Source organism: Kluyveromyces lactis (assembly GCF_000002515.2).
Source record: "Kluyveromyces lactis strain NRRL Y-1140 chromosome B complete sequence".
NCBI lineage: Eukaryota > Fungi > Ascomycota > Saccharomycetes > Saccharomycetales > Saccharomycetaceae > Kluyveromyces > Kluyveromyces lactis.
This window is the reverse complement of record NC_006038.1, coordinates 1237270-1262245: the sequence shown is the minus strand read 5'-3', so window position 1 is coordinate 1262245 and position 24976 is coordinate 1237270. Positions and strand designations below refer to the sequence as shown.

The 24976-nt window shown below is 40.5% G+C and overlaps 14 protein-coding genes and 2 non-coding genes across 16 annotated transcripts; 10 read left to right on the top strand and 6 right to left on the bottom strand.

The window, feature by feature from the left end:
- Nucleotides 1-47: 47 nt before the first annotated feature.
- Nucleotides 48-1520, bottom strand: TRP3 (bifunctional anthranilate synthase/indole-3-glycerol-phosphate synthase; the record flags this gene model as incomplete). The annotated part of the gene is made up of 1 exon (XM_452170.1): nucleotides 48-1520. One exon carries the CDS (start codon nucleotides 1518-1520, stop codon nucleotides 48-50), a length of 1473 nt encoding a protein of 490 aa, XP_452170.1.
- Nucleotides 1521-2176: 656 nt separating this feature from the next.
- On the top strand, nucleotides 2177-3439 carry CDC11 (septin CDC11; the record flags this gene model as incomplete). The annotated part of the gene is made up of 1 exon (XM_452169.1): nucleotides 2177-3439. One exon carries the CDS (start codon nucleotides 2177-2179, stop codon nucleotides 3437-3439), a length of 1263 nt encoding a protein of 420 aa, XP_452169.1.
- Nucleotides 3440-3851: 412 nt separating this feature from the next.
- Nucleotides 3852-3974, top strand: SNR64. The gene has a single exon (XR_002633568.1). It is a non-coding gene; the product is annotated as a snR64 (small nucleolar RNA).
- An 82-nt stretch (nucleotides 3975-4056) lies between these two features.
- Nucleotides 4057-5253, bottom strand: HOC1 (alpha-1,6-mannosyltransferase; the record flags this gene model as incomplete). Its single annotated transcript, XM_452168.1, has 1 exon — nucleotides 4057-5253. One exon carries the CDS (start codon nucleotides 5251-5253, stop codon nucleotides 4057-4059), a length of 1197 nt encoding a protein of 398 aa, XP_452168.1.
- Nucleotides 5254-5462: 209 nt separating this feature from the next.
- MOG1 (Ran GTPase-binding protein MOG1) lies at nucleotides 5463-6056 on the bottom strand (the record flags this gene model as incomplete). Its single annotated transcript, XM_452167.1, has 1 exon — nucleotides 5463-6056. The coding sequence occupies one exon, from the start codon at nucleotides 6054-6056 to the stop codon at nucleotides 5463-5465; it is 594 nt and encodes a 197-aa protein (XP_452167.1).
- A 534-nt stretch (nucleotides 6057-6590) lies between these two features.
- On the top strand, nucleotides 6591-9650 carry UBA1 (E1 ubiquitin-activating protein UBA1; the record flags this gene model as incomplete). The annotated part of the gene is made up of 1 exon (XM_452166.1): nucleotides 6591-9650. One exon carries the CDS (start codon nucleotides 6591-6593, stop codon nucleotides 9648-9650), a length of 3060 nt encoding a protein of 1019 aa, XP_452166.1.
- A 126-nt stretch (nucleotides 9651-9776) lies between these two features.
- Nucleotides 9777-13592, bottom strand: STE6 (ATP-binding cassette a-factor transporter STE6; the record flags this gene model as incomplete). The annotated part of the gene is made up of 1 exon (XM_452165.1): nucleotides 9777-13592. One exon carries the CDS (start codon nucleotides 13590-13592, stop codon nucleotides 9777-9779), a length of 3816 nt encoding a protein of 1271 aa, XP_452165.1.
- An 822-nt stretch (nucleotides 13593-14414) lies between these two features.
- On the top strand, nucleotides 14415-15071 carry OPI3 (bifunctional phosphatidyl-N-methylethanolamine N-methyltransferase/phosphatidyl-N-dimethylethanolamine N-methyltransferase; the record flags this gene model as incomplete). Its single annotated transcript, XM_452164.1, has 1 exon — nucleotides 14415-15071. One exon carries the CDS (start codon nucleotides 14415-14417, stop codon nucleotides 15069-15071), a length of 657 nt encoding a protein of 218 aa, XP_452164.1.
- Nucleotides 15072-15343: 272 nt separating this feature from the next.
- Nucleotides 15344-15415, bottom strand: KLLA0_B14212r. Its single transcript has one exon. It is a non-coding gene; the product is annotated as a tRNA-Thr (tRNA).
- Nucleotides 15416-15750: 335 nt separating this feature from the next.
- Nucleotides 15751-16500, top strand: KLLA0_B14190g (uncharacterized protein; the record flags this gene model as incomplete). Its single annotated transcript, XM_452163.1, has 1 exon — nucleotides 15751-16500. The coding sequence occupies one exon, from the start codon at nucleotides 15751-15753 to the stop codon at nucleotides 16498-16500; it is 750 nt and encodes a 249-aa protein (XP_452163.1).
- Nucleotides 16501-16707: 207 nt separating this feature from the next.
- KLLA0_B14168g (glycoside hydrolase family 125 protein) lies at nucleotides 16708-18531 on the top strand (the record flags this gene model as incomplete). The annotated part of the gene is made up of 1 exon (XM_452162.1): nucleotides 16708-18531. One exon carries the CDS (start codon nucleotides 16708-16710, stop codon nucleotides 18529-18531), a length of 1824 nt encoding a protein of 607 aa, XP_452162.1.
- Nucleotides 18532-18871: 340 nt separating this feature from the next.
- EMC3 (ER membrane complex subunit EMC3) lies at nucleotides 18872-19684 on the top strand (the record flags this gene model as incomplete). Its single annotated transcript, XM_452161.1, has 1 exon — nucleotides 18872-19684. One exon carries the CDS (start codon nucleotides 18872-18874, stop codon nucleotides 19682-19684), a length of 813 nt encoding a protein of 270 aa, XP_452161.1.
- Nucleotides 19685-19862: 178 nt separating this feature from the next.
- NPA3 (GTPase NPA3) lies at nucleotides 19863-21176 on the top strand (the record flags this gene model as incomplete). Its single annotated transcript, XM_452160.1, has 1 exon — nucleotides 19863-21176. The coding sequence occupies one exon, from the start codon at nucleotides 19863-19865 to the stop codon at nucleotides 21174-21176; it is 1314 nt and encodes a 437-aa protein (XP_452160.1).
- Nucleotides 21177-21249: 73 nt separating this feature from the next.
- Nucleotides 21250-22065, bottom strand: ADD66 (Add66p; the record flags this gene model as incomplete). Its single annotated transcript, XM_452159.1, has 1 exon — nucleotides 21250-22065. One exon carries the CDS (start codon nucleotides 22063-22065, stop codon nucleotides 21250-21252), a length of 816 nt encoding a protein of 271 aa, XP_452159.1.
- Nucleotides 22066-22718: 653 nt separating this feature from the next.
- LIA1 (deoxyhypusine monooxygenase) lies at nucleotides 22719-23687 on the top strand (the record flags this gene model as incomplete). The annotated part of the gene is made up of 1 exon (XM_452158.1): nucleotides 22719-23687. One exon carries the CDS (start codon nucleotides 22719-22721, stop codon nucleotides 23685-23687), a length of 969 nt encoding a protein of 322 aa, XP_452158.1.
- Nucleotides 23688-23992: 305 nt separating this feature from the next.
- On the top strand, nucleotides 23993-24577 carry HAM1 (nucleoside triphosphate pyrophosphohydrolase HAM1; the record flags this gene model as incomplete). Its single annotated transcript, XM_452157.1, has 1 exon — nucleotides 23993-24577. The coding sequence occupies one exon, from the start codon at nucleotides 23993-23995 to the stop codon at nucleotides 24575-24577; it is 585 nt and encodes a 194-aa protein (XP_452157.1).
- Between the last annotated feature and the right edge of the window lie 399 nt (nucleotides 24578-24976).

Genomic DNA, 24976 nt, shown 5'->3' with positions numbered 1-24976 from the left:
AAGTTGGTGGATACATACATAACGAAGGATGAAATGGACTGGTATCATTAGTTGATTAGCTCCTCGATGAATTTATTTACAGATTCAGCTCTCATGAGAGCTTCTCCAACAAGAACACCATGAACACCTTCCTTTTTATATTGATCAGCATCAGCTGCTATTGTTATTCCAGATAAAGCAATTAGTAGGGTTCCCTCTGGTACAGAACTGACCAATTTTGAGGTAGTACTCAAATCTACGTTGAAAGAGTGCAAGTCTCTGTTATTAACTCCGATCACTCTTGATCCAATTGCCAACGCACGTTTTAGTTCTTCTGCGGAGTTTACTTCCACTAGAGGTTCTAAATCCAAACTTTTTGCATAATCGTACAGTTCCTTCAACAAGTTGTCGTCAAGCATCTTCACGATCAATAGCACAGTATCAGCGCCTGCAAGTCTAGCTTCTAGGATTTGGTACTTTGAGAAAATGAATTCTTTGCGTAATACACATGGTCTTTTCGATTCGTCATTGGCAAATGCCACCTCCAACACTTTTCTTACATTTCTCAAATCTTCAATGGAACCTTTGAACCAGTGAGGTTCGGTCAATACAGAGATCGCTGAAGCACCTGCCTGACCATACTTCAACGCTTGCTCTGAAGCAACGACACTCAAATCAATGTCACCCTTCGATGGAGAAGCTCTCTTCACTTCAGCCAAGACTGCTGTTTTCTCAGTAGCAGTTAATCTTGCATAGAAATCTTGTACCCTTGGAGCTAAACCTAACTTATAGTTGGCTTCTAAATCAGAGAACCGATAACCTGGGATCGTCGATTGCAGTTGAACGTCTTCACGGCGTTTTTCGTAAATAGTTTCCAAGATAGATTTCGCTTTATCAGTGCTGGCTGTCTTTCCGAGCTCATTCCTAGCCAAGTTAGCTGCGTTCTCATCCCAAGTACCTCCTGATACTTCAAGAATATTCTTGATCATTTGATGCCCACTCTCGGTCAAGATAGATTCTGGATGGAATTGCACACCTTCCACAGTGTATTTCTTATGTCTCACACCCATAATAATTCCAGTCTCCGTTCTTGCACTAACTTCAAGCACATCAGGAAGTGTTTCCTTGGCGCCAGCAAGCGAATGGTACCGCGTCACTGCGACACCTTGAGGTACTTTTCTAAAGAAACCTTTTCCATCATGGAATATTGGTGAAGTCTTACCATGAACAATTTCTCCAGCAAAGCTAACTTCACCGCCAAAGACATCAAACATACATTGCTGACCCATGCAGACACCAAACACAGGGACTTTGCCGCAGAAGAATGCGATACAGTCTCTTGATATCCCGGAATCGGTCTCTGGATGACCTGGACCCGGTGAAATCATGACAATATCAGGGTTCAATGCTTCAACTTCTTCCACAGTAATCTTATCATTTCTGAAAACTAAAACTTCAGCACCCTCAGTGCAAAGATATTCATAGATGTTCCAGGTGAACGAATCGTAGTTATCGATCAAAACAACTCTTTTAGCGGACATGATATCAAATTAATGCGAAAACCTAGTTCCTTTTTATCACAGTATAGTGTAGTTGCCCTACTAGATAATTATCAACCAAATATAACCAATCGATAAGAAATTATCGAAAGTTTCTTCTTACAATTATTTCAATGCCCTTTAAGGGTTCCTTTAAATATAAAATCGTCTTGAACATGAGATGATTAACTGGTTCCACATCACAATTCGAGATGAGTCAAGAGAAAGCTTTGATGAAATGAGAAATTGAATCGAATTTCGTCCTAAATGATAAATATGTATGTGATGTACGGATGTGTCAACATTCAAATCCACATTCTTAAGGCAATTGTGCATCGCTGGATTGATTATTCCGTAATCTGACTTCCAAGTAACAATCTATAACCTCTGTTCAATTAGCTGAGCCCCTCTATCATCCATCAAATGCTCTTTCACCGTCGAATACCTACTCTTTCTCTGTTTCCTCCATACTAAATTCCAGATTCCTCAGAGTAACGAATTTAGAATCAGATCGGAAACGTGAAACTTTAAACAAACAACTAACACGTAAACAACACAATTAACAGAAGAGCTGCTCAGAGGTCTTATTAGCACCTAATTTCTGTCGGGGTATTGAATTGGGAAACAAAAGCACTGCTACAATTGTAATTTAGACAGAAATGGCAAGTATTATTCAGGCATCTGCCGCTTTGCGTAAACGGAAGAACTTGAAGAGAGGAATTCAGTTCACGGTGATGGTTGTTGGTCAGTCTGGGTGCGGTAGGTCGACGTTCATTAACACTCTATGTGGACAGAAAGTGGTAGATACTTCTACCACGATTATGTTACCAACGGACACAAATACGCAGATTGATGTGCAATTGAGGGAAGAAATCGTTGAGTTAGAAGACGAAGAAGGTCTTAAGATCCAATTGAATATCATTGATACTCCGGGATTCGGCGACTCTTTGGATAATTCTCCATCGTTTGACATTATCTCTGATTACATTCGTCACCAGTACGATGAAATTTTGTTGGAAGAGAGCCGTGTAAGGAGAAATCCTCGGTTTAAAGATGGTAGGGTGCATTGTTGTTTATATTTGATCAATCCTACTGGACATGGATTGAAAGAGATTGACGTGGAATTCATCAGAAGACTAGGTACTCTAGTGAACGTGATCCCCGTTATCAGTAAAGCAGATTCCTTGACCGCTGAAGAGTTGAAATTGAACAAGAAATTGATCGCAAAGGATATCGACTATTATTCGCTACCTATCTACAACTTCCCATTCGATGAGGAAGACGCGTCAGACGAAGATTATCAAACAAACACATATCTCAGAGGTTTACTGCCCTTCTCTATCATCGGTTCCAACGATGTGTTTGAATCTGCAGACGGGTCCGTGATTCGTGGTAGAAAATATCCATGGGGAACCCTTGACGTCGAGGATGCTAACATCTCTGATTTCGTCGTCCTAAGGAACACTCTACTCATTTCACATTTACACGATATGAAGGAATTTACTCATGAGATCCTATACGAAAGATACAGAACTGAAGCCTTGTCCGGTGAGATGCCAACTGTAGGAACTACGACTCATAACAGAGCTTTCAGCACCACGAACAACGAATACCTAGGATCACCCGCTGTATCTGGTAGAGAATCTGTGAGGGGCAATGGATTACCATCTGCGTTGGGGAACAATGATTCGACTTCTTTACATTCTAACAACGCGTCATCGAACCAGGACACTTACTTGGCAAGAGAAGAACAAATCAAGCTAGAAGAAGAAAGATTAAGGGTTTTCGAAGAAAGAGTGCAACAAGAATTGCAATTGAAGAGACAGGAATTGCTGCAAAGAGAGCAAGAATTAAGAGAAATCGAAGAGAGGCTAGAAAAGGAAGCCCAATTGAAACAGGAAGGAATCAAATTGGAACAATAAGTTGTTGTCCCTTCCTGCACACTAAATAGAACTACATATTTCGTTTCTTTCTTTAACCTATACCTCAGTTATTACCATAAGATAGATAAAGCATTACGAACCATTTCAGGCTACTGGCTGCTAGTCGTGTGCTACACTTTATCGATGCCCTAACGATCAAGCAAAACCTCATTCATTTAAGAAAAAAATTCCCGAACGAAAACCATATAAAAGCCACTTACTTCGAGGCCGAAAATAAGACGAAAAAGACGGTAGAAGGATGGCTTCTGAGCACCAAATGGGTAGTACCAGGGGTACCAGGGATACCAGGTGTACCATGACCTAGTAAATCTCCTTTACATTATCTCACACAGCATGCCAGGAGGCGTGTGCCGTGTTCTGACAAGAAAACATCATGTATGAAGATGTGGGATGGAAAAGCTTTTAGATGATGAGTAACCAGATAGGGACAACAGATATTCGTTTAAGTGACGAGGAAAGTCTTTTAATTGCCCAGTTTTTAGTAGAGCTTGGGCGCACTCTGATTTTAGTTCCACAACTTATACATGATTTAGTGTCAGAAACGGATTAACAAAATTATTTAAAGTTGTGATATGAATATAGTACTATATAAATCGTTATTTGTAGCCGCGGAGTTTTTGCTGGTTCTTCCATGACTTCATTTTGGTATGTGTTGCGAAATGTAGCGCACTGTTAGTCAACTGTTTAGAATCCGTGTCTGAATCAGCTTGTGGCGCATTGAAACTAACTTCTGGGAACACTAGAATGTCTCCGACCAGTTTGGGTACCTTTAAGTTATGGAAATGTTTCCAAGTGATCTTGTCTAAAACACCACTTTGAACGTAATCGTTGAAATAGGTGAATATTACGTCGGTCCAAGCACCAGTTCCGGTCCAGCCCATAATGGTCAGATCGTTTCTTAGGTTCATGTTAAGTTCATCAGCGTATTTTTTTTCCAATGTAGTCTCAGTGACCCTTGCGACCATTTCACGGATCACTGGATGGCCTGGCTTGGCTTGTACGACCCAATTGCCAAATTGCAATCTTCTCAAATAAGAAGATCTCCAATCAGGAGTCTTCGAGTCGTGTTCAATACCAATAATCAACCCGATTTCCTTTGGAGACACGTTCTCTGGGATCCAATTGGGTACTGGTTGCAACAGATCAGTGTCGACATCTGCCCAGACACCACCACGCGCCAGCAAGATGAGGTACTTAAAGAAATCGATCTTTAAGATCGACGTAGGCAAAGAATCATAAGCTTCTATCACTTCAGGAACTGTAGCATAGAAACCATGCACAAACGCCGCAGCAGTATCGTCGTTGACAATCTCGTGAACGAAACCAGGGTTTTTATTAGCCCAGTTCCGTTCGTATTTTTTCAATGTAGGATCCAACCTGTCATCGTCATCGGAATACGGCCAACTTTGCCAAACAAAAGCGGGGAATCTCTGAGTGGTACCGTACTCAAACACAACGGCCAACTTCTCTCTCAAAGTCGCATGTCTGGCAGGTTGCTTCAACGCTTGAATCTTCTTCTCCAAGACTTTCCTCTCTCTATCAAACCTTCTTGCCTGATCGTCCTGTTTCTTTAGCATATCCTGGCTCAATTTCTCAAATTTCTCCATAATTTTACGGTCTGATTGCTCGGAAGAACCCATATTAATCTCCTTAGGTAAATTCTGTAATAGTGTCTGCAAATCTGCAGCAGTCGTACTGTAGTTAAGCATCTTGAAAAGAACCACCACTGCAAACACCAACGGAATTGCAATGGTGGCTATCCTTCTCCAGTTATTTCTCTTGCCCTTGGCCATCTTCACACGGATAGCGCAAGTTATGAACCACTAATCAACACCAGGGCTCCCGCTCGTAGTGATATACCGTTGAGAGTCTAGCTGATGGAGGAATAAGTATGTATTGTTTATCATTGATAATACCATTTCCATAGTTGAAACACTCATTCTTAAAGAAATTCATTACCCGGATATATAATTTACTATACTTTTACTATACCTGGTTTCGATCATGCAAATAACGATGGATCCTCCACTTTGAAGCTCGAGATCATGTCCCGAAGCAACGAATAGGACGCGTGCACCCTTTGAGGTAGCTTTTCCGGTGAGTTTTGCGCAATTGCCTGTTCCATGGCCTTCAGTTCTTGTTCCGATGAGATAGGCACGTGAACAGAAATGATGACGTCGGTATCGAATTGATCCAACCTGAGCAATGCAACACACATTACTACGGTTTCCTTCATCGATTGTTTGCCCCACTTGTATGCGGTCTCAACAACGATACATGTCTGTGATTTGAGTTCCGTTTGCTCTTGATGGTCAATTACTGTCCATTTCTGTGATCCGTTGAGTTCTGAAATTTCTGCCAAATGGATATCTAACGCTTTTCTGTCATTATTCTCTTCCACACGCTGCATTAGGTCTACGATCACACTTTCATCGAACCCGAGCCCATCCTCACTAGGTTCATTCTCACGTCTGCTATTCACGAACACTTCCTGTGTGTCTGGTACTTGCCTTAGCATTGAAGCATCAAGAAACGTCTTGGGAATGACGGTGCTGATGGCACCGCCGTACAATTCTTGTCTGATCCAATGGGACATGGAAAATTAGATATATAGGGTTGTCAGACTGTGGGTAGAGTAAACAATCGCGCTGTCCTTGCCAGTCGAAGTCTCTCCCTCTCTCTTTATCTCTTGAGAAGGACATCTCGTCTTCAAGGTAAGGGAAAATCAAATATCACATTTGACGAACATTCAAATATTATGTGGTGTGCTGGTGTAAATGCATTTATTGTATGCAATGATGGCTTCAAGCATGCCAAATGGGTTTAAATCAAGTGATTACTGTCTCGTATTAATTAATTATTTACGAAACAATTTATATGGGCTCTTGGAACCATACTATCACCTCAAATGCTTCACTTTCTGTCGTATTGTATTCGAACATCTTCCATTCATATCACGTGACTGAAAACTCAACCACTCACGTGACCGAACCCAAAGTGGCAAAAACCGAATTAATAAGGCCAACAACCTATAAACAACTACAAACCAGTTTCCTTAAAACAACAATAGCAACAAGAAGTGAACCGTTCGTTCATTTTGATCACATTGCATCACAAGTTAGTATCAGATATGACGAATATTAAGGTTGATGGCGAAGAAATTGACGAGAGCTTGTACTCTCGTCAATTGTACGTATTAGGTAAAGAAGCGATGTTAAAGATGCAACATTCGAACGTTTTGATCATTGGGTTAAAAGGTTTAGGTGTCGAGATTGCCAAGAACGTTGTCTTGGCCGGTGTTAAGTCTTTAACCCTTTATGATCCAAGCGCTGTCGCTTTACAGGATCTTTCTACGCAGTTTTTCCTGTCAGAACAAGATATTGGGCAAGCTAGAGATAAAGTATCACAGGCAAAATTAGCCGAATTAAACTCATACGTGCCAGTGAAGGTGCTAGAGGGGCTAGAAGACGTGTCACAATTGTCTGAATTCCAAGTAGTTGTTGTGACAGACACGATTTCACTAGAAGAAAAGGTGAAGTTGAATGAGTATACACACTCTCACGGTATCGGTTTCATTTCTACGGAGACCCGTGGGTTATTTGGTAACGTTTTCGTCGATTTAGGTGAAGAATTTACCGTTATTGATACTACTGGTGAAGAGCCAAAGACAGGTATTGTTTCTGATATCGAGTCGGATGGTACAGTGACCATGTTGGACGATAACAGACATGGGTTAGAAGATGGCAATTACGTCAAATTCTCCGAGGTGGAAGGTCTTGAGAAGTTGAATGATGGTACTCCTTACAAGGTCGAGGTGTTGGGTCCGTTCGCATTCAAGATTGGTTCTGTTAAGGATCTTGGTACATACAAGAAAGGTGGTCTGTTCACCGAGGTCAAGATGCCACAGAAATTAACGTTCAAGTCTTTAAGGGAATCTTTGGCAACACCAGAGTTCCTGTACTCGGATTTCGCCAAATTCGAGACTACTGCACAATTACACTTGGGTTTCCAGGCCCTACATCAGTTCCAAGTTAGACATCAAGGTGAATTGCCAAGGCCATTTTATGAAGAAGATTCTAATGAATTAGTTAAACTCGTTATAGATTTAGCTACACAACAACCTGAAGTGCTGGGTTCTGAGGGGAAAGTTGATGAAAAGCTCATCACAGAACTAGCTAACCAAGCAAGAGGTGATATTCCAGGTATCGTTGCTTTCTTCGGTGGTCTGGTTGCTCAAGAAGTGTTAAAGGCCTCCTCCGGTAAGTTCACTCCTATTAAACAGTACATGTATTTCGATTCCATCGAATCTCTACCAGATTCTGAAGATTTCCCAAGAAATGCAGATACCACGAAACCAATCAACTCTCGTTACGATAACCAAATTTCCGTATTCGGTTTGGAATTCCAAAAGAGAATCGCAAATTTGAAGGTATTCCTAGTGGGTTCAGGTGCGATCGGTTGTGAGATGCTCAAGAATTGGGCTTTACTAGGTTTGGCTTCTGGCCCTGAAGGTAAAATTATTGTTACCGACAATGACTCAATTGAAAAGTCGAATTTGAATCGTCAATTCTTGTTCAGACCAAAGGATGTCGGCAGAAATAAATCTGAAGTTGCTGCTGATGCTGTAAGTGCAATGAATCCTGATTTGAAGGGCAAGATCGAGCCAAAGATTGACAAAGTTGGTGCTGAAACAGAGAATATTTTCAACGATGCTTTTTGGAATCAATTAGACTTCGTTACCAACGCATTGGATAATGTGGATGCTCGTACCTATGTCGACCGTCGTTGTGTGTTCTACAAGAAACCTTTACTAGAATCGGGAACATTGGGGACAAAGGGTAATACACAAGTGGTTATCCCTAACCTGACAGAATCTTATTCATCTTCAAGAGACCCTCCTGAAAAGTCAATCCCATTGTGTACATTGCGTTCATTCCCTAATAAGATTGATCACACTATCGCTTGGGCCAAATCCCTATTCCAAGGCTACTTCTCTGACGCAGCTGAAAATGTTAACCTATACTTGACGCAACCAAACTTCGTAGAACAAACTTTGAAACAAGCCCCAGATGCCAAAGGTATCTTAGAATCAATTAGTGATTGTCTAAACAATAGACCTTACAACTTTGAAGATTGTGTCAAATGGGCAAGATTAGAATTTGAAAAGAAGTTTAGTTATGATATCCAACAGTTTCTTTACAACTTCCCTAAGGATGCAACAACATCCACCGGGGAGCCATTCTGGTCTGGTCCAAAGCGTGCCCCTGAACCATTAGTCTTCAATATCGAAAACCCAGATCACTTCCACTTCATCGTTGCATCTGCTAACTTGCGTGCGTTCAATTATGGTCTAAAGGGAGATGATGGTAAACCAGACATTAACTACTATCAATCCGTCCTATCAAAGCTTATAGTTCCTGAATTTATTCCAAAAGCTGACATCAAAATTCAAACCAATGACGATGAACCAGATCCAAACGCGAACAACCAGCTTGGTGGCGATGTCTTAGAAAACTTGGCAGCTTCTTTGCCAGATGCTTCTACCTTAGCTGGTTTCCAACTAATCCCAGTTGAATTTGAAAAGGATGACGATACAAACCATCATATTGAGTTCATTACTGCTGCATCGAACAACCGTGCTCTAAACTACTCTATCGAACCAGCTGATCGTCAAAAGACTAAGTTCATTGCTGGCCGTATCATTCCTGCCATCGCTACAACCACTGCTTTGGTTACAGGATTGGTCAACCTAGAACTATACAAAGTCGTCGCTGGAAAGACAGATATTGAACAATACAAGAACGGGTTTGTGAATTTAGCTCTTCCATTTTTCGGTTTCTCAGAACCAATCGCATCACAAAAGGGTAAATACAATGATAAGACTTTCGATAAAATATGGGATAGATTCGATATTCAAGGTGATATCACATTAAGAGAGTTGATTGATCACTTCAACAAGGAAGAAGGATTGGAAATTACAATGGTCTCCTACGATGTTTCTTTACTATACGCATCATTCTTCCCTCCAAAAAAACTAAAGGATAGAATGGATCTTCCAATAACTGAGGTTGTAAAATTAGTCACGAAGAAGGAAATCCTCAGTCACGTTAAGACCATGATTTTGGAATTCTGTTGTGAAGATAAGGAAGGTGAAGACGTGGAGGTTCCATATGTCACCGTCCATTTGTAATGATTCTAATTTTGTCTGATACCAGATGTAAATTCGTAATTCTATCTCTATGATGCTAGGCTTAATGATATAAACTTACTTAGAAGAAATCATACATGTGAATCAATCGTTATTTAAAATCCTCTGTTAATATCTAGTGCACGAAACTATCCGGTATAGTTCGCCTCTAGATTCGAAGAGCTCTGCATAGGATCCCTCTTCTTTAACTTTCCCTTTTTTCAAAACAAGAACCCTATCGCAAATTTGCATCAATTGCTCTGAATGAGTAATAACAATCACCGTAACATTCTTCAGAACAGTCCTGATGAGCTCTGCAATTGCAAATGAATTAGCTGCATCCAGTGCAGATGTGCATTCATCTAGTATGATGATTTTCGGCTGGCGTAACAACGTGCGGGCGATAGATAATCGTTGGGCTTGACCTCCGGACATTAACCCATCATGAACGCGCGTATTCAAGTCATTCGGTAGGGTTTGTACAAATGATAGTAAATCAACTGACTTTAAAACTGATCTTAATTCAGAGTTTGAAACGTTACGTTTGAGACCATATACCAGGTTTTCTCTTACTGTACCATCAAAGAATTTTGGCTTCTGTTCCACAATTGAAATGGTTCTTCTTAAAGCATACTCATCCCATTTATTGATATCAATACCACCAATATAAACTTTCCCACTAGGTACAGGGTAGAGTCTTGTTAGCAATAATGATAGGGTAGACTTTCCAGAACCAGATTCGCCAACAATCCCGACAGTTTCATTAAGACAGATCTCGCAACTTAACGAGTTGAATATTTTATTCATCGGTGCGCTTGAGAAGGCAAAAGATAGATTAGATATCTTAATCGTCTCTCTGTTGCCCGCTGTGCTAAAGAAGCTTTGGTTCTGTGAGGGATCAGGTTTTGATGTATCAACAGAGCCAGAATCTTCTAGAACCTTAAATATGTATGTAGCAGCCCTTTGTCCTCTGCTAATTTCAGGAACTTGGTTGATCAAAGAAACACAAGTCATAATGGAGAAAAGAAGTAACGTAAACGTTTCGAACATTTGTGCTACAGAATACTCACCTTGAATTACTAATTTTATTCCGAAAAAGAATAAAATAGCTTGGACAACCATAGCTAATGCATTTGTAACAGCTATCCCAAATCCGACAGCAACTGATCTTTTCTTGCATACTATTCTAACTTTCGCCAGTTGAGTTTTGAAGGAGCCCTCAAAATGTTGCTGTAGTTGAAGGAGTTTGATAGTTTTCATGGATATGACAAGTTCATGAACCCTTGTCTCAAGCTCTGCGATTTCTGTCTTATAGGCAGTCTCGTAGACTTGAAGCAATGAACCATAAATACCGGAGAATAAAATAAAGGCTGGAAATAGCGAGATGCATACAAGACTGAGTTTCCACCCAGAGACTAAGGCCCAGATCAAACCAATAGATGCTACAAAAACCAGTGTAGTAATAGCACTCAAAAATTCAGAGGCAAGGCCTCTTAGATCTCGAAGATCATTCATCATGAGGGAATTGAGTTCAGATGAGTTATTCGTAGGTAATTTAAACCAGTCTAGAGATTTAGATGATATTTTTGCCATTGCGTCGACTCGCAACCGCTCAATCCAGACTTCACTACAATATCCAAGTATAAAGTCTTTCAAAAATGTTGATATACCGTCTACAGCTGATATGCTGATCACAATTAGTGACCACTTCATCAGATAATATGAGGAACTGGTGCCTGTATCTTGTGGTGCAATTCCTGTCAACAACTTGGAGAATGTATAGGAGAAAAGTGGATTAGACATACCAGCAATAACAGAGAATAGCAATCCCAGTACCAAATACCGCCTCTTCGGTATTGAATTATTCATTTTCTTCATAATAGCAGAAAGCGTCAAGATTTTTGGTATGCCTTGTTCTTCTAAATCGCATTCTCTTTCTTGTAAGGCTTTCTCTATGTCTAAGGGTTGAACTCTGGACACAACGCGTTTGTTATCTAACTGATCTGTTGATTTTGATGTGTTGGGAAGATGCGGTTCAAGCGCACTCGCGTCGAAGAAAAACCGTGAAAATCTTGATATTGGTTGATGATTATAGGTAGCACTATCAGGAGAATAAGGTAGTTCTACATCTGGACTTACTGGTACTTCATATCTTGTCTCCTGTAGACTGTTTAATTGTGCAAAGTACGAATCTGGGTTTTCTAGAAGATCATATTTGAATCCACTTTCGACCACCGTTCCTTCGCTCATCAAATATACATATTCATCATCTTTGATCTGAGTGTATTCATGAGTTAGGATTATAGTAGTTTTCCCTTTTCGCCAATGTCTGATAGCTTCCACTATTAACTCTCTAGACATTATGTCCAAGGCTGACAAAGATTCATCCAGAATCAGTACTGGAGTATTTCTCAGGTATGCCCTGGCTAGAGCTACTCTTTGTTGCTGACCCCCACTCAATGTCACACCGTGTCTGCCCAAAAGTGTATCAATACCATTCGGCAGATTTAACAGGACAGTGTTTAGTAAAGCAAATTGACATGCTTGCTTTACCTCGGTACATGATGCGTATTTATTGACAATCGTCAAGTTATCTTTTAATGTCCCATTGAACAATGTGCACCTTTGTTCCACTAATGTAATGTTCTCTACTAACCAGGAGTCATCAAGTGAGTCTATTTCGTATTCACCGAACTTGATCTCACCGGTGTATTCGCCATACATTTTCAGTAAAAGACTGGCTAACGTCGATTTCCCTGACCCTGACTTCCCAACAATGAAGCATGTAGCTCCAGATTTAATCTTTATGGAAACATTTTTTAGTACATAATCATCTGGTCTAGTAGGATACGCAAATGATACGTCCCTAAATTCAATATCACCGTCACAAAAGATGGGTGCTAACCCTATTGAAGAAGATGTTGATATGAGAGAACTTCGTTTTTCCCATTCACCAACGGCGGACTTAGAATTGGGAACAAGGAACTGGTTGATACGTTGTATTGCTGCCTTACCCTTTTGAATTGTAACGATCTGCTGCAACGTACTTGATAAGGAAGACCCCAACAATAAACAAGAGGAAAAACATGTAATTACATCCCCAGCTTTCATCTTCCCACGTTTGATTTGTGTATTACCAAACCAAAAACCTTGCACAAACATGCATAGTGTTAGAAACCTTAAACTCGATGCATTCAAAGCTGAGTATAAGCAAGATTTGACAAAGTGTTTGTTACATTTGGATACTAGCGTCTCGAACTTCTTCTGCTCCCAGTAAGACGTGTTGAATAGCCGTATCATTTGAAATGCATCAAGAGACCATGCCAAAACTGACGAGGCCTTTGAAGATTCCAAGTTCTCAAGTTTTGAGAATTTCTCCACTTTCATAGAGAGGAAAACGGCTAGAGTTGCCAGTAGTGGTAAACTGCATAAAATTATCAATGTTAAAGACCACGAATAGTACATTGAAGTAGCGATTAGAGCGATAATTGAGATGACATTTTGAAAGAAAATTGCTGAAGCTTCGGCAGAACTTGCCCTAACTTCTTCTATGCATCTGTTAATCTGGATGAAATCTCCTTCCAGGTTTTCATTCGAATCGTACCATTTTAGATCTTTCTCGAAGTAAAACATGATGAGAGAGTTTCTAATTCTGAAACCCTGTCGTTCTCCTAAAGTCATCCAGGTCGATAAGGAGACCCATGATATTGGAATCACACAAGCTGCCACAGCTGCAATTGAGAATGACCTTACCGTAAGTTCGTGAACAAATTCAGATTTCGTTTTGTAAGTATCAGTTCCGAGAGATTGTAACAGGTTAAATACTCTCCCAGTTAAAATCGATATCACAACTGGAACTAAACCATTAGCGACCGTTGAAACTGCAGTGACAATCAAAACGAAACAATCATTCTTGAACCTAAAATTCTGATAGATGTCTAACATAAGTGGCCTTTTGTCGTTATTAAACTTTTAGTTTCTAACTCTTTTTAATATCACTGAACGCATGAATAGAAGGCATCGAGTAACTAAAAATCCAATATCTAACGATCTTCATTTATACCAATGGGCCAAAACCTCAATTGCGTCAAATAGCCCAATGTGATATTGAAGCCTCATCAATGAAATTGTGTTATTCAGTTGTTTGATGTAACTTCCATAGTAATTACCATAATAGGCAATCACATAGGCGCAAAGAAGCGTCCTTCTCCTTTCTCTCAGCATACCGCAACTTTAACCGTTCCAATATCCAATTCTCTACAACCTGAAAGCAGCCTTTTAAATGCAAGCACCGTTTCCAATGAAGTATCCATATATAGATCATAAAACCTATCACCCTTTTTGTCTACTTTGACACATTGATAGACACCATTATAAGCACTAGAATCAAACTTAAAGCTTCGAAGCCAGAACAAAAACAAGAGTCCATCAGTACTTCATTTTACCATCAAAAATACCAGCTTTAAGTCCACACATCCTAGTCTATCACACCTTGCTTGCAGTATTCTTAGCCCTTCAGCGGTTGTTTTGTTTGTTTGTTTGTTTTGTTTGTTAGTTTGTTTACTTGAAAATTGCGGTTTACCAGACATTTAAAGGATTGGATTTCACATGCAATTAGTAAAAGGGAATATAAAAGAAGGAAGAACAAAGAAAGATGGGACATTCTGCTGTTCAGTTTCGCAACATTTTACAGCTATTGTCACTTAAAAGGTTGAATCAATTGGTTTACATTTGATTGTCACAGTAGCTAGGAACTATCGAGAAGAAATGGATATCGAAACTTATATTACCAATCAGTTTTCTCTTTTCAAGAGATTCTGTGATGAAATCGTCACACTAACCAATTTCGAATCTAGAGAGTATACAATCGCTCTAGGTTTGATTGCGTTCAACCCAATCTTCTGGAACGTCGTTGCCAGATTGGAACACAGCACCCATTTCTTGACTAAGATCGCTGGTTCCGCTAAGAGAGGATGTTATTTCCTAGCAGCTACAATTTTCTCCTTGGGTATCATCAGAGACTATTTCTATGAATCTGCATTGCGCCAACAACCAGTCAGTGCCATGATGACTGGTGACAAATTTACCTATGTCGGTATCGCATATATCGCATTTGGTCAATTGCTGGTTTTAAGCTCTATGTACCAGTTGGGGATCACCGGTACTTATCTAGGTGATTATTTCGGTATTCTAATGGACCACCGTGTGACCAGCTTCCCATTCAACTATTTCGATAATCCAATGTACCAAGGTTCTACTTTCACTTTCCTTGGTTACGCATTGTACAACGGTAAACCTGCTGGTTTGATTGCCACTTTGGTTGTTCACGTGATGTACAACATCGCATTAAGATTCGAAGAGCCATTCACTGCCAAGATTTATGCCAAGCGTGCAGCTGAAGATGCTAACAAGAAGGGCAATTGAACAGAGTAAATGTTACAAAGCCAATTCCACATTCTTACGTCGGGTTCGGGTGTTCATTGTATGTCTTATGTCTGTGTAAATATTGGCATTACTTATCACTACCTATCAATTTAAATAGTTCTATCTGTATTGAATGAAAGGAAACGATCAATATTAAAGAGCGAGACACCAGGAGTTGCTAGTGGATTATCTTGAGCAGTTAAACCGAGTTTAGCTGGATATATTCATACCTTGGTTTCCACAGGGAAAGGACCAAAAAAAAAGGTTTTCTTTGCCCCCTGTGGGAATTGAACCCACGATCCCCGCATTACGAGTGCGATGCCTTACCACTTGGCCAAAGGGGCTGGAAACAATTTTCAAGCATCTGAAGTGAGTTTGACGACCATAGACACTAATGTTTGCGTGCTCCTGTACACGTGATGCAATTTCATCACTTCCTATTGATGCCTACTGTTTAATATCAACCCTGCCCACGGTAAGTATTCTACTTACCATGACCTTCTATTGAACATTTAACGGACGTGTTATGGATAATACTCAAAATGACTAATGTTATTTGATAATTACACTGAAGCTTCTCATAACAATTGGATATCCAAATGTTCAAACCAACAATAATCTTATCCGCATAATAATAGAAAAAACACCATATTGAGGCCTGCTGACCCCAGATTTTACCATGTTGCGTCAAGGGATACTTGGTATACGAAGATACAACACTTTCAGATTACAGTCGCTTTCTGTGGCAAGGAAACGGCCTGCTGTACATACTCATCATGAAGTTGATCATGAATCATCGGATACACATAAAGCACAGGAAGAACTAGATAGCATCTGGAATGGTCTTTCAAGAATGATATACACTCGGAATTTAACGATGTATAATTGTTTCGTTTTGTTTCAGTATTGTGGGAAATCGGCTGATGGTTCATTAGACGAAAGTGATGTCTCCAGATTGTACCATACGTTACGGAGGAATTACAGGACAAGCAATGTGATATATACGGGTAGTTTTAACCAATCGGTATTCAACAATTGTTTTAAGGACGCCATATTACCGGAAAATACCAATGATTCCTTACTCCTGTCCCAGTTTCTGCAGGTACAGCAACCCTCTGTTATTTCAAAGATAATGTCAATAGCAGAGAAGCGTCATTATACACCTTCAGTTGTAGGAGTTAAGGTATCTCAAAAGTCATCTCTAATCCCATTGAAAGAATTGAAGCCTCTTTTACAGGAATTCTCTACTATGTATGAGGATTTCACTTATGATAACTTGATGAAGATAGCTGCTGCTAGCAAACACAAGACTAATCATGGAAAGCTTCGTTACTTATTAAAGACTTTTGCTAAATTCGGTATCACCGAACCCAAGATTACTCAAGACACTACCGATTCCAATGATACCTGGTTTATACTATCTAAATGAATCCCTATTTACATTATGTTTTCCAGTCAATATGAGCTTCTTGTCTTTTATAAATAAAGCTTTAGCAAATCTTTGCAACCTTAAAATCTACAGCAAACTTCTGCCTTTTAAAGGATACAAATGTTGTATGTCAAGAGACAGACTCTGTTGCTTATGGTACAGGGGAACAATAGCTGATTCATACTCAATAAGGAATATTGATATACTATGGTAGTGCGTAATTTAAAAAGCACGAACAAGCTAACACTGTTCATTGTAGCAACGACCCTATTTCTATTCTTTAAATACCTTGTATTGGACAATAACTCTGGTAAGGACAACGAGTACCTTATTGCTTCACAGACTGGCCAGAAGGTAGATTCTTCAGATGTGGATACATCAAAGCTGCAGTCGAAGCTAGATGCTTTGAAATACTCCGATACTGTGAGAAGTTGTCCCGATTATGTCGACTACGCAGGTGTTGCTCATTATAGGAAGCAAGACGATTTAGACACCGAGTTACCTTTCCAAAGACCTCCTAAGAATTGTAGAACATTTAAGTCCAAGCTCATTGAGGCAATAATCGAGGGATTGAAACCAAAATTTAAGGATCCAAACTTGGCCAGATTGTTTGAGAACACCTTCCCCAATACGTTGGATACGACGATTCTGTACCATGTCACCTCAAATGAAAACAAACAATTGCAGAACCATAGACATCCCGAGTATCTTTACAGAAATAACTTCCCAGAGACCTTTGTTGTTACTGGAGACATTCATGCTGAATGGTTGAGAGATTCTGCTTGGCAATTGTCGGTGTATCAGCCGTTGATAAAGTACGACCAAGGTTTAAGGGAATTGATAAAGGGTGCCATCAACACACAGTCCCAATTGATACTTTCCAACGCTTATTGCAATGCGTTCCACCCACCTCTTTATACCAAGATCAAGAAGGGAGAAGGCCACTTTGACAACGTTTTCCCTAGGCCCAATTGGAGACAGGTCTTTGAGTGCAAATATGAGATTGACTCTCTCGCGTCTTTCTTGACCTTGTCTCGTCAATATTTCGAAAATAGCCCCCAGGAAAGCAGACTAGATTTCATTACGGATGACTGGCTCGTTGCACTAACCCAAGTCTTGACCGTCTTGGGGCGGGAATCAGTGTCCACGTTCGATGAAAGTGGTCATGTTAACAAATTCTACTATGTCTTTAAGAGAAATACCGATGTGGCTTCTGAAACGTTACCCCTTGCAGGAACTGGGAATCCTGTGAATTTAAACACTGGACTTATCAGATCTGCTTTCAGACCAAGCGATGACTCCACTATTTTCCAGTTCTTTATTCCAGGTAACGCCCATATGGCTACGGAACTTGAACGGATAGTCCCCATATTACAGGATTTTGAGAAGGTAGCTGATCAAAAGGAACTCGGTGTGCTGTTGCCAAGAATTATAGAAAGCTGCCAAGAGTTCGCACAAGCCATCAGGAAAGGTATCGAAAAGTACGGGATAATAGATCATCCTAAGTTTGGTAAAGTATATGCGTACGAAGTCGATGGATACGGCAGTCATTTATTAATGGACGACGCCAATATACCATCCTTGCTCTCATTACCAGATCTAGGATTCCTACCCGTTGATGACCCTGTTTATCAAAACACAAGAAAGATGATTCTCACCTCCAAGGGCAATCCATACTTCATCAACGGCAAATATTTCCAAGGTATCGGTGGCCCACACATTGGAATACACAATCCGTGGCCTTTATCCCTAATAATGAAGATAAGAACATCTAACGACGAGATCGAAATCATGAATGCCTTGAAGATGCTCCTGGAAACTACTGGGGATCTTGGCCTAATCCATGAATCGATTAATGGTTTCGTAGCGAATGGCGAAGTTTATACAAGACCATGGTTTGCTTGGGCCAACTCTGAATTTGGAAAATCGATATTCAACTTAGCCAAGAGAAAGCCATGGCTAATTTTCGAAGAATATGCTCCTGGTGACTCTTTCGATTTAGAGGAGTTCATCAAGACGTTAGACTTTTAGTATTATATTACGTACATTCTTTAATTAGTTTCAAAACCCTATTCATAGGTAACCGGAACCGATAGGTGGTGCCCATTGGTAACAGTAACATGTCTTCAATCTGCCGTCCAGCTATGCTCTCCATTAATGCCGAAGGCCCTATATAGGTATATATGTATATATATATATAACTGTACACGTGACATAATATTTATTTCGATTACAGTTGCTGCTTCAATGTTCCATTTGAAGCTTTGATTTAAACATTAATGCTCACAATAGATAAAAGTAGGAAACAGTTGTACTCCACCTATTGACCGAACTCTTCCAGGAGAACGATTATACGATACTTCGGATACCAATGCTTCCACAATCGGTACTTTCATTTTGGGAAACGATACGAACAGGAAATGAGGGGCCGGAACTTTTGCTAGACCCGAATCTGAAGTTATGGGCACTAATACCCATCTCCATCGTCATGATCCTCGTAGGGGTAGCGAAACAATGTATCATGGTTCTTGTGAGCCCTAAGTCTAAGACAGTACCTCGCGTAAAACTCACTGAGATCCTATACATAGCTAAGGCTAGAGCATTAATGGGGAATAGTTCGAATTTGAGTACAGAATCATTTAAGATGAGGCAGGAATATTTAGCGCAAGTGCTAGCTGATGGGAAATACCTGGCAATCAAGCCAGCTAAAGATGAAAAGACGGCGATGGAAAACCCTTTCACAAGTCCCGGTATGACCGACGCAATGACTTCCATGGCTTTGGGGAATTTGGTTAACTATATTCCTCAAACAGTTATAATGTGGTGGGTCAATTACTTCTTTGCAGGATTCGTATTAATGAAGCTTCCATTCCCACTTACCATTAGATTCAAGCAAATGCTACAAAGTTCAGTCAGAACTGATGATTTAGACGTACGCTGGGTGAGTAGTATGTCATGGTATATCATTTCAATGGGTGGTTTGACACCAGTTTATAACGTTCTATTCGGTGGTAATAGACTCAGTAAATTAAATGTGTCGGCTCAACAACAGCAATTAAGTCAAAGTCCCGGTGGACCAAATCCTAAGGACCAAATGAAGGCATTGGCAAACGATATCACGGTTTTCCAACACATTTCTGTCCTGGACAATATTGAGGATAGAGTGCTCAAATTATACTCGTGATCAAAACATATATGTAAGAGTATTTAAGTATACAGCAATGATATTATATCCTATTACGAGAAGGCTTTAGACCTCGTCATGCTTCCCTTGTTTAGCTTTCTCCTCCTCTTTGCTCATATCATCTCAATAGCGAATAAAAGAAATAAATCTTAATTTAAAGCTTTTGTCATCTCATCGAATGAGTGGTAAAGATAGAGAATACAAGAGCAAGGGATCAGGGTTCAGAACTACCAAGTACTGTAGATCTGAAGGAACTCGAGTTGATTATAAACTACAAATACAAACAGGAAGTTACGCGATGCCTTTGAAAACGATTATCTGTATTGGTATGGCTGGTGCCGGGAAAACCACTTTCATGCAAAGATTGAACTCCCATCTTCATGCAGCTAAGGAGCCACCATATGTGATTAATTTGGATCCAGCGGTGTTGAATGTTCCATACGGTGCGAATATAGATATCCGTGATTCCATCAAGTACAAAAAAGTGATGGAGAATTATGAGTTGGGACCTAACGGTGCTATTGTAACAAGTCTAAACTTGTTCAGTACGAAGATCGATCAAGTGCTCAAACTAGTGGAGAATAAACAAGACAAATACGAGCATTGTATCATTGACACACCGGGCCAGATTGAATGTTTTGTGTGGAGCGCTTCAGGTCAAATTATTACTGAATCCTTTGCTTCAACTTTCCCTACTGTTATTGCCTATATCGTTGACACACCAAGAAACACCTCGCCAACAACGTTCATGAGTAACATGTTATATGCCTGTTCAATATTGTACAAGACTAAGCTACCATTGATTGTGGTTTTCAACAAGAGCGATGTCCAAAACTGCGACTTTGCTAAAGAATGGATGACGGATTTCGAAGCTTTCCAAACTGCACTAAGAGATGATCAGGAAAGCAATGGCCAAACTGGATTGGGCTCAGGATACATGGGATCTCTTGTTAACTCAATGTCCTTAATGTTAGAGGAATTTTATTCCCAATTAGACGTGTGTAGCGTTTCTAGTTTCACTGGTGACGGGTTTGATGAGTTCCTAAACGTTGTGGATAGTAAAGTGGAGGAGTACGAACAATATTACAAGGCGGAGAGGGAGAGAATAATCAAGGAGAAAGCAGAGAAGGAGAAGCAAAGGAAAGAGAAGTCTTTGGAACATTTGATGACTGACCTTGGGCTCAAAGATCAAGCAAAAGCTAAGAAATCATCAGAGGGAGATGCCGATCAACATGATGATAGTGCGGATGTCATTAGCGATATAGAAGAAGGCGAGAACGATGGATTGATAGAGCCAGATGAAGAAGAAGAAGATGTTGGGAGGAGTACTGAGAGAGAATATACGTTTGCTGGAGATGAAAGGTTGAGTGGTGAAGTTAACGATTCGAAAGCACCGGACTTACAACAAAGGTACGAAGACGCCTTCGCCAAAGTTGCTAAGAACGCCAGTAGTCAAACCGCAGAGAACATTGCACGTTATATAAGACAATGAAAGCACACAACCCTGTATATTTCTCATTAAAATCGTATATATTATAAAATGAATGTATATCTGTGTCAAAACTTCAGCTATAAATACCTTGGTCAAATCCTGAAGCAATGGGTCTCGCACCGTAAACGCCTTTCCAAGATACAGGAGCAGTCAACCGTCCCTGGATTAAGTCTTGGATCAACTCTGCCAACTTTTCGCATATTTGGAAGGCATCCCAAGAGTTATCTCCTTCATGAACCACTTTGCTGAGATAAGTAATTGATTTGAGGTTCAAATCGGACTGATACAACAAATGATGGAATAACTTGAACACCGGTTGATCGGCAGAAAAATTCTGCTGGAAACTGGCCGTATCAAAATGGAACACTTGATTCACTATAGAGTGTTCATCGTCCTGTATCGACAATCTGGTCTGGAATTGTAATGTGATATTATCAAGGGATTCCAATTGACATTTGGCTGTGGCATATTGATGTTGATAGTTCGCATTCGAAAATGGTACACTGGGGTCCAGAGCTCCTGCAGAATCCAACACAATGACAGATTCAATGCCGTACGACTTGATCAGTGGTATTATAACCTCTTTAAAGAACTGGTTCTCGTACCCGGCAATGACTGGTGATCTCTGCTGAATAACATACAAATCCAATCTTCTGTTATAGAATAACTCTAACGGAGTAGTAAATTGTTTCTTAGACCCTTTACAATCATGGTACAAAGGTTTTGAGCTACCTTCCACGAAATCCAACGGTCCAATAAAGGAGTGAAGCCAAATTGAATCAAGCTCTTTGACAAATGTGAATTCGTCACTTTCTGAATGTAGTACCAAATCGACGCATAATTGGGAAACGTTACCTGTGGAAACTAAAGGAAGCAATAGAGTAGACATCAGGATGGTAAAAGAATATTTTGTCAACGTGATGCACAGGCCAGTTGTCTTCTGCTCTCTTTCCTATTAAAAATTGTCTCTAGTAAAGGTTGTTCTGATTCATGTTGGTAATTCAATCTGTAATTATGTCGTAAAGATAAGAAGACAAAGAAGAACAAAGAAGGGATATACATTGATTAAGAAGGACTCTACCATATATATAGTTAGATTCACAGTGCTATTCGGACACTGGTGAGGCCTTGAGTGCAGATGTGAGCGTACGAACGCCTGTCACGTGATGTCGCCTATTCATCAATCACCATACTTGAAAACAGAACCAAAAACGACACTGAAAAGACAATTTATTGCATTAAACCCATACCGTCACATAACCACCTCAAACAAGGCTGACCAGGTGCCGAAACTCAAAGGAACAGGCCCATGTAAGCCATCTGCTCATCAACTTCCCATTTCTTTTTGGTATCAGCCCTTCGAGAGTGAAAAAAAAAAATTGCACATCATCATACGCACCCAGGCGATGAGGTGTGAACATAAAATGAACCACCTTTTGGTATGATCTTCGACGCCTTAAATCTGTTGTTTTAGTCGTATTTAGTTCCAAACTTCACGGTGTTCAGCTAGGTCCCAGGTGAAACGAAGAGATTAAGTCATCCATGTCTACTAATTTCGAGAAACATTTCGAGGTCGATGTCGACAACTGTTCTTTGGAACAGTTGAGAGACATCTTGGTAAACAATTCTGGTAAAGCTCCTTTGGCAAACAGGTTCAGAGCTTTATTCAACTTGAAGGGTCATGCCGAGGAATTTGCCTCGAAACCAGAGGATGCTTTAAAGGCTACTCAGTACCTCGCAGAAGCGTTCGGGGACGAAAGTGAATTGTTGAAGCATGAGGTCGCATACGTGTTAGGTCAAACGAAAAACATGGCCGGTGCTCCATTGCTCAGGGATGTGCTTGCTGATGACAAACAACAGTGTATGGTAAGACACGAGGCAGCCGAGGCATTGGGTGCTTTGAACGATGTTGACTCGTTGGATATCCTAGAAAAATATTTCAAAGAAGACCCACTGTTGGAGATCAGACAAACGTGTGAGCTTGCCATTGATAGAATCAAGTGGGAAACCAGTGAAGAAGGCAGAAGAGAGGCTTTACAAGAATCTTTGTACTCTTCTATCGACCCAGCGCCACCATTTTCCCTGGAGAAAGACTACAAGATCCAAGAGTTGAAAGATATTTTGAACGATCAAAACCGCCCGTTGTTCGAGCGTTACAGAGCCATGTTCCGTTTGAGAGACATCGGTAACGACGAGGCATGTTTAGCATTGGCATCTGGGTTCGATGACCCATCTGCTCTTTTCAAGCACGAAATCGCATATGTGTTTGGTCAAATCTGTAACCCAGTGGTGGTACCTCATCTCAAGGAAGTTTTGGCACGTCCGGAAGAAGCCCCAATGGTCAGACACGAAGCTGCCGAGGCACTAGGATCCATCGCTACGGATGATGTCTTGCCCGTATTGAAGGAGCACTTGAAGGATTCCGATTCTGTCGTGAGAGAATCTGCCATTGTCGCTTTGGACATGTACGAATATGAAAACAGTAACGATTTGGAATACGCTCCAGTATAAAAACGCAGAACGTCCCAGTTTACCCATCCCAATGACTCTCTAAATACATTTTTATTTCACAATACGCAAATTCAAGGTAGCAAGCTTTAATATCTGATATATATCTATCTATACAACCCGGGCCCCGTGGGGCTCCGCATGTTCTTTATCAAAAGTTCTCTATTTCTTCTACTTTGGCTGATCTTATCTCATCTCATCTGATTAAATATCGAACCTTGCATTCTAGAGAAAGAAAACGAGAGAAATGTTGCCTACCGACAAAGGGAAGACCAGCCAAACCAGCCAAGTCAGTCACGTCCCACAACATGCCTAAGCCAGAAATCGTCTTTGTCACAGGAAATGCCAACAAGCTCAGAGAAGTGAGCATGATTCTCGGTGGGGACGCATCTCCCTTCACACTTGTGAACGAACCATTAGATTTAGAAGAACTTCAAGGTGCCGATCTGCAAGAAATTGCCCTTGCTAAATTGCAACAAGCGGTCCACGCATTGGGGCCCGGTAGACCAGTGTTCGTCGAGGATACTGCACTCTCATTCGACGAATTCAATGGGTTGCCAGGTGCGTACATCAAATGGTTCATCAAATCGATGGGGCTTGCCAAAGTCGTGAAAATGCTCGATTCATTCGAGAATAAAGGCGCATACGCGATCACTACGATCGCATACGCTGACTCTAAGGGCCAATTACACGTATTCCAAGGTAAGACTCACGGAACCATCGTTGACAGTAGAGGTCACACCAATTTCGGTTGGGATTCCATCTTCCAACCGGATGAATCACAAAACAACGAAACGTATGCCGAAATGGCTAAAGAAGACAAGAACAAAATCTCTCAGCGTGGCAGAGCATTCGCCCAATTGAAAGAATATCTATACAACACTGGTATATAAGACTAGTAAGTATATCCTGTGTATGAGTCAACTCCAGACTATGAGTAACTAACTGCCTGTCGCTGGAATTCAAATATCGTTACCCTACTCTCTTATGTACTGAAAAATTTTGATGAGCATCTAAGCATTTCCAATGTTAACACAATTCAAGAATACACATTGACAGATCAACAAGGCGAGAAATTGAACTGTAAAACACTGATTAAGGACTCAGGATCCCAGCGGCAAGAGTGTATAGAGCCCGGGAGTATAGATTCAGAGGGAGTACTGAGAAGAAAGCGTTCTGTTTTATCTGTTTTACTTTCTTTTGTGTTAAACATACAAGTTTCATTAGAGAACGGAAATTCAAACGATATATATAGAGTTCGGTTTTGGATCCGCTCAGTGGCAAGCCAGGGG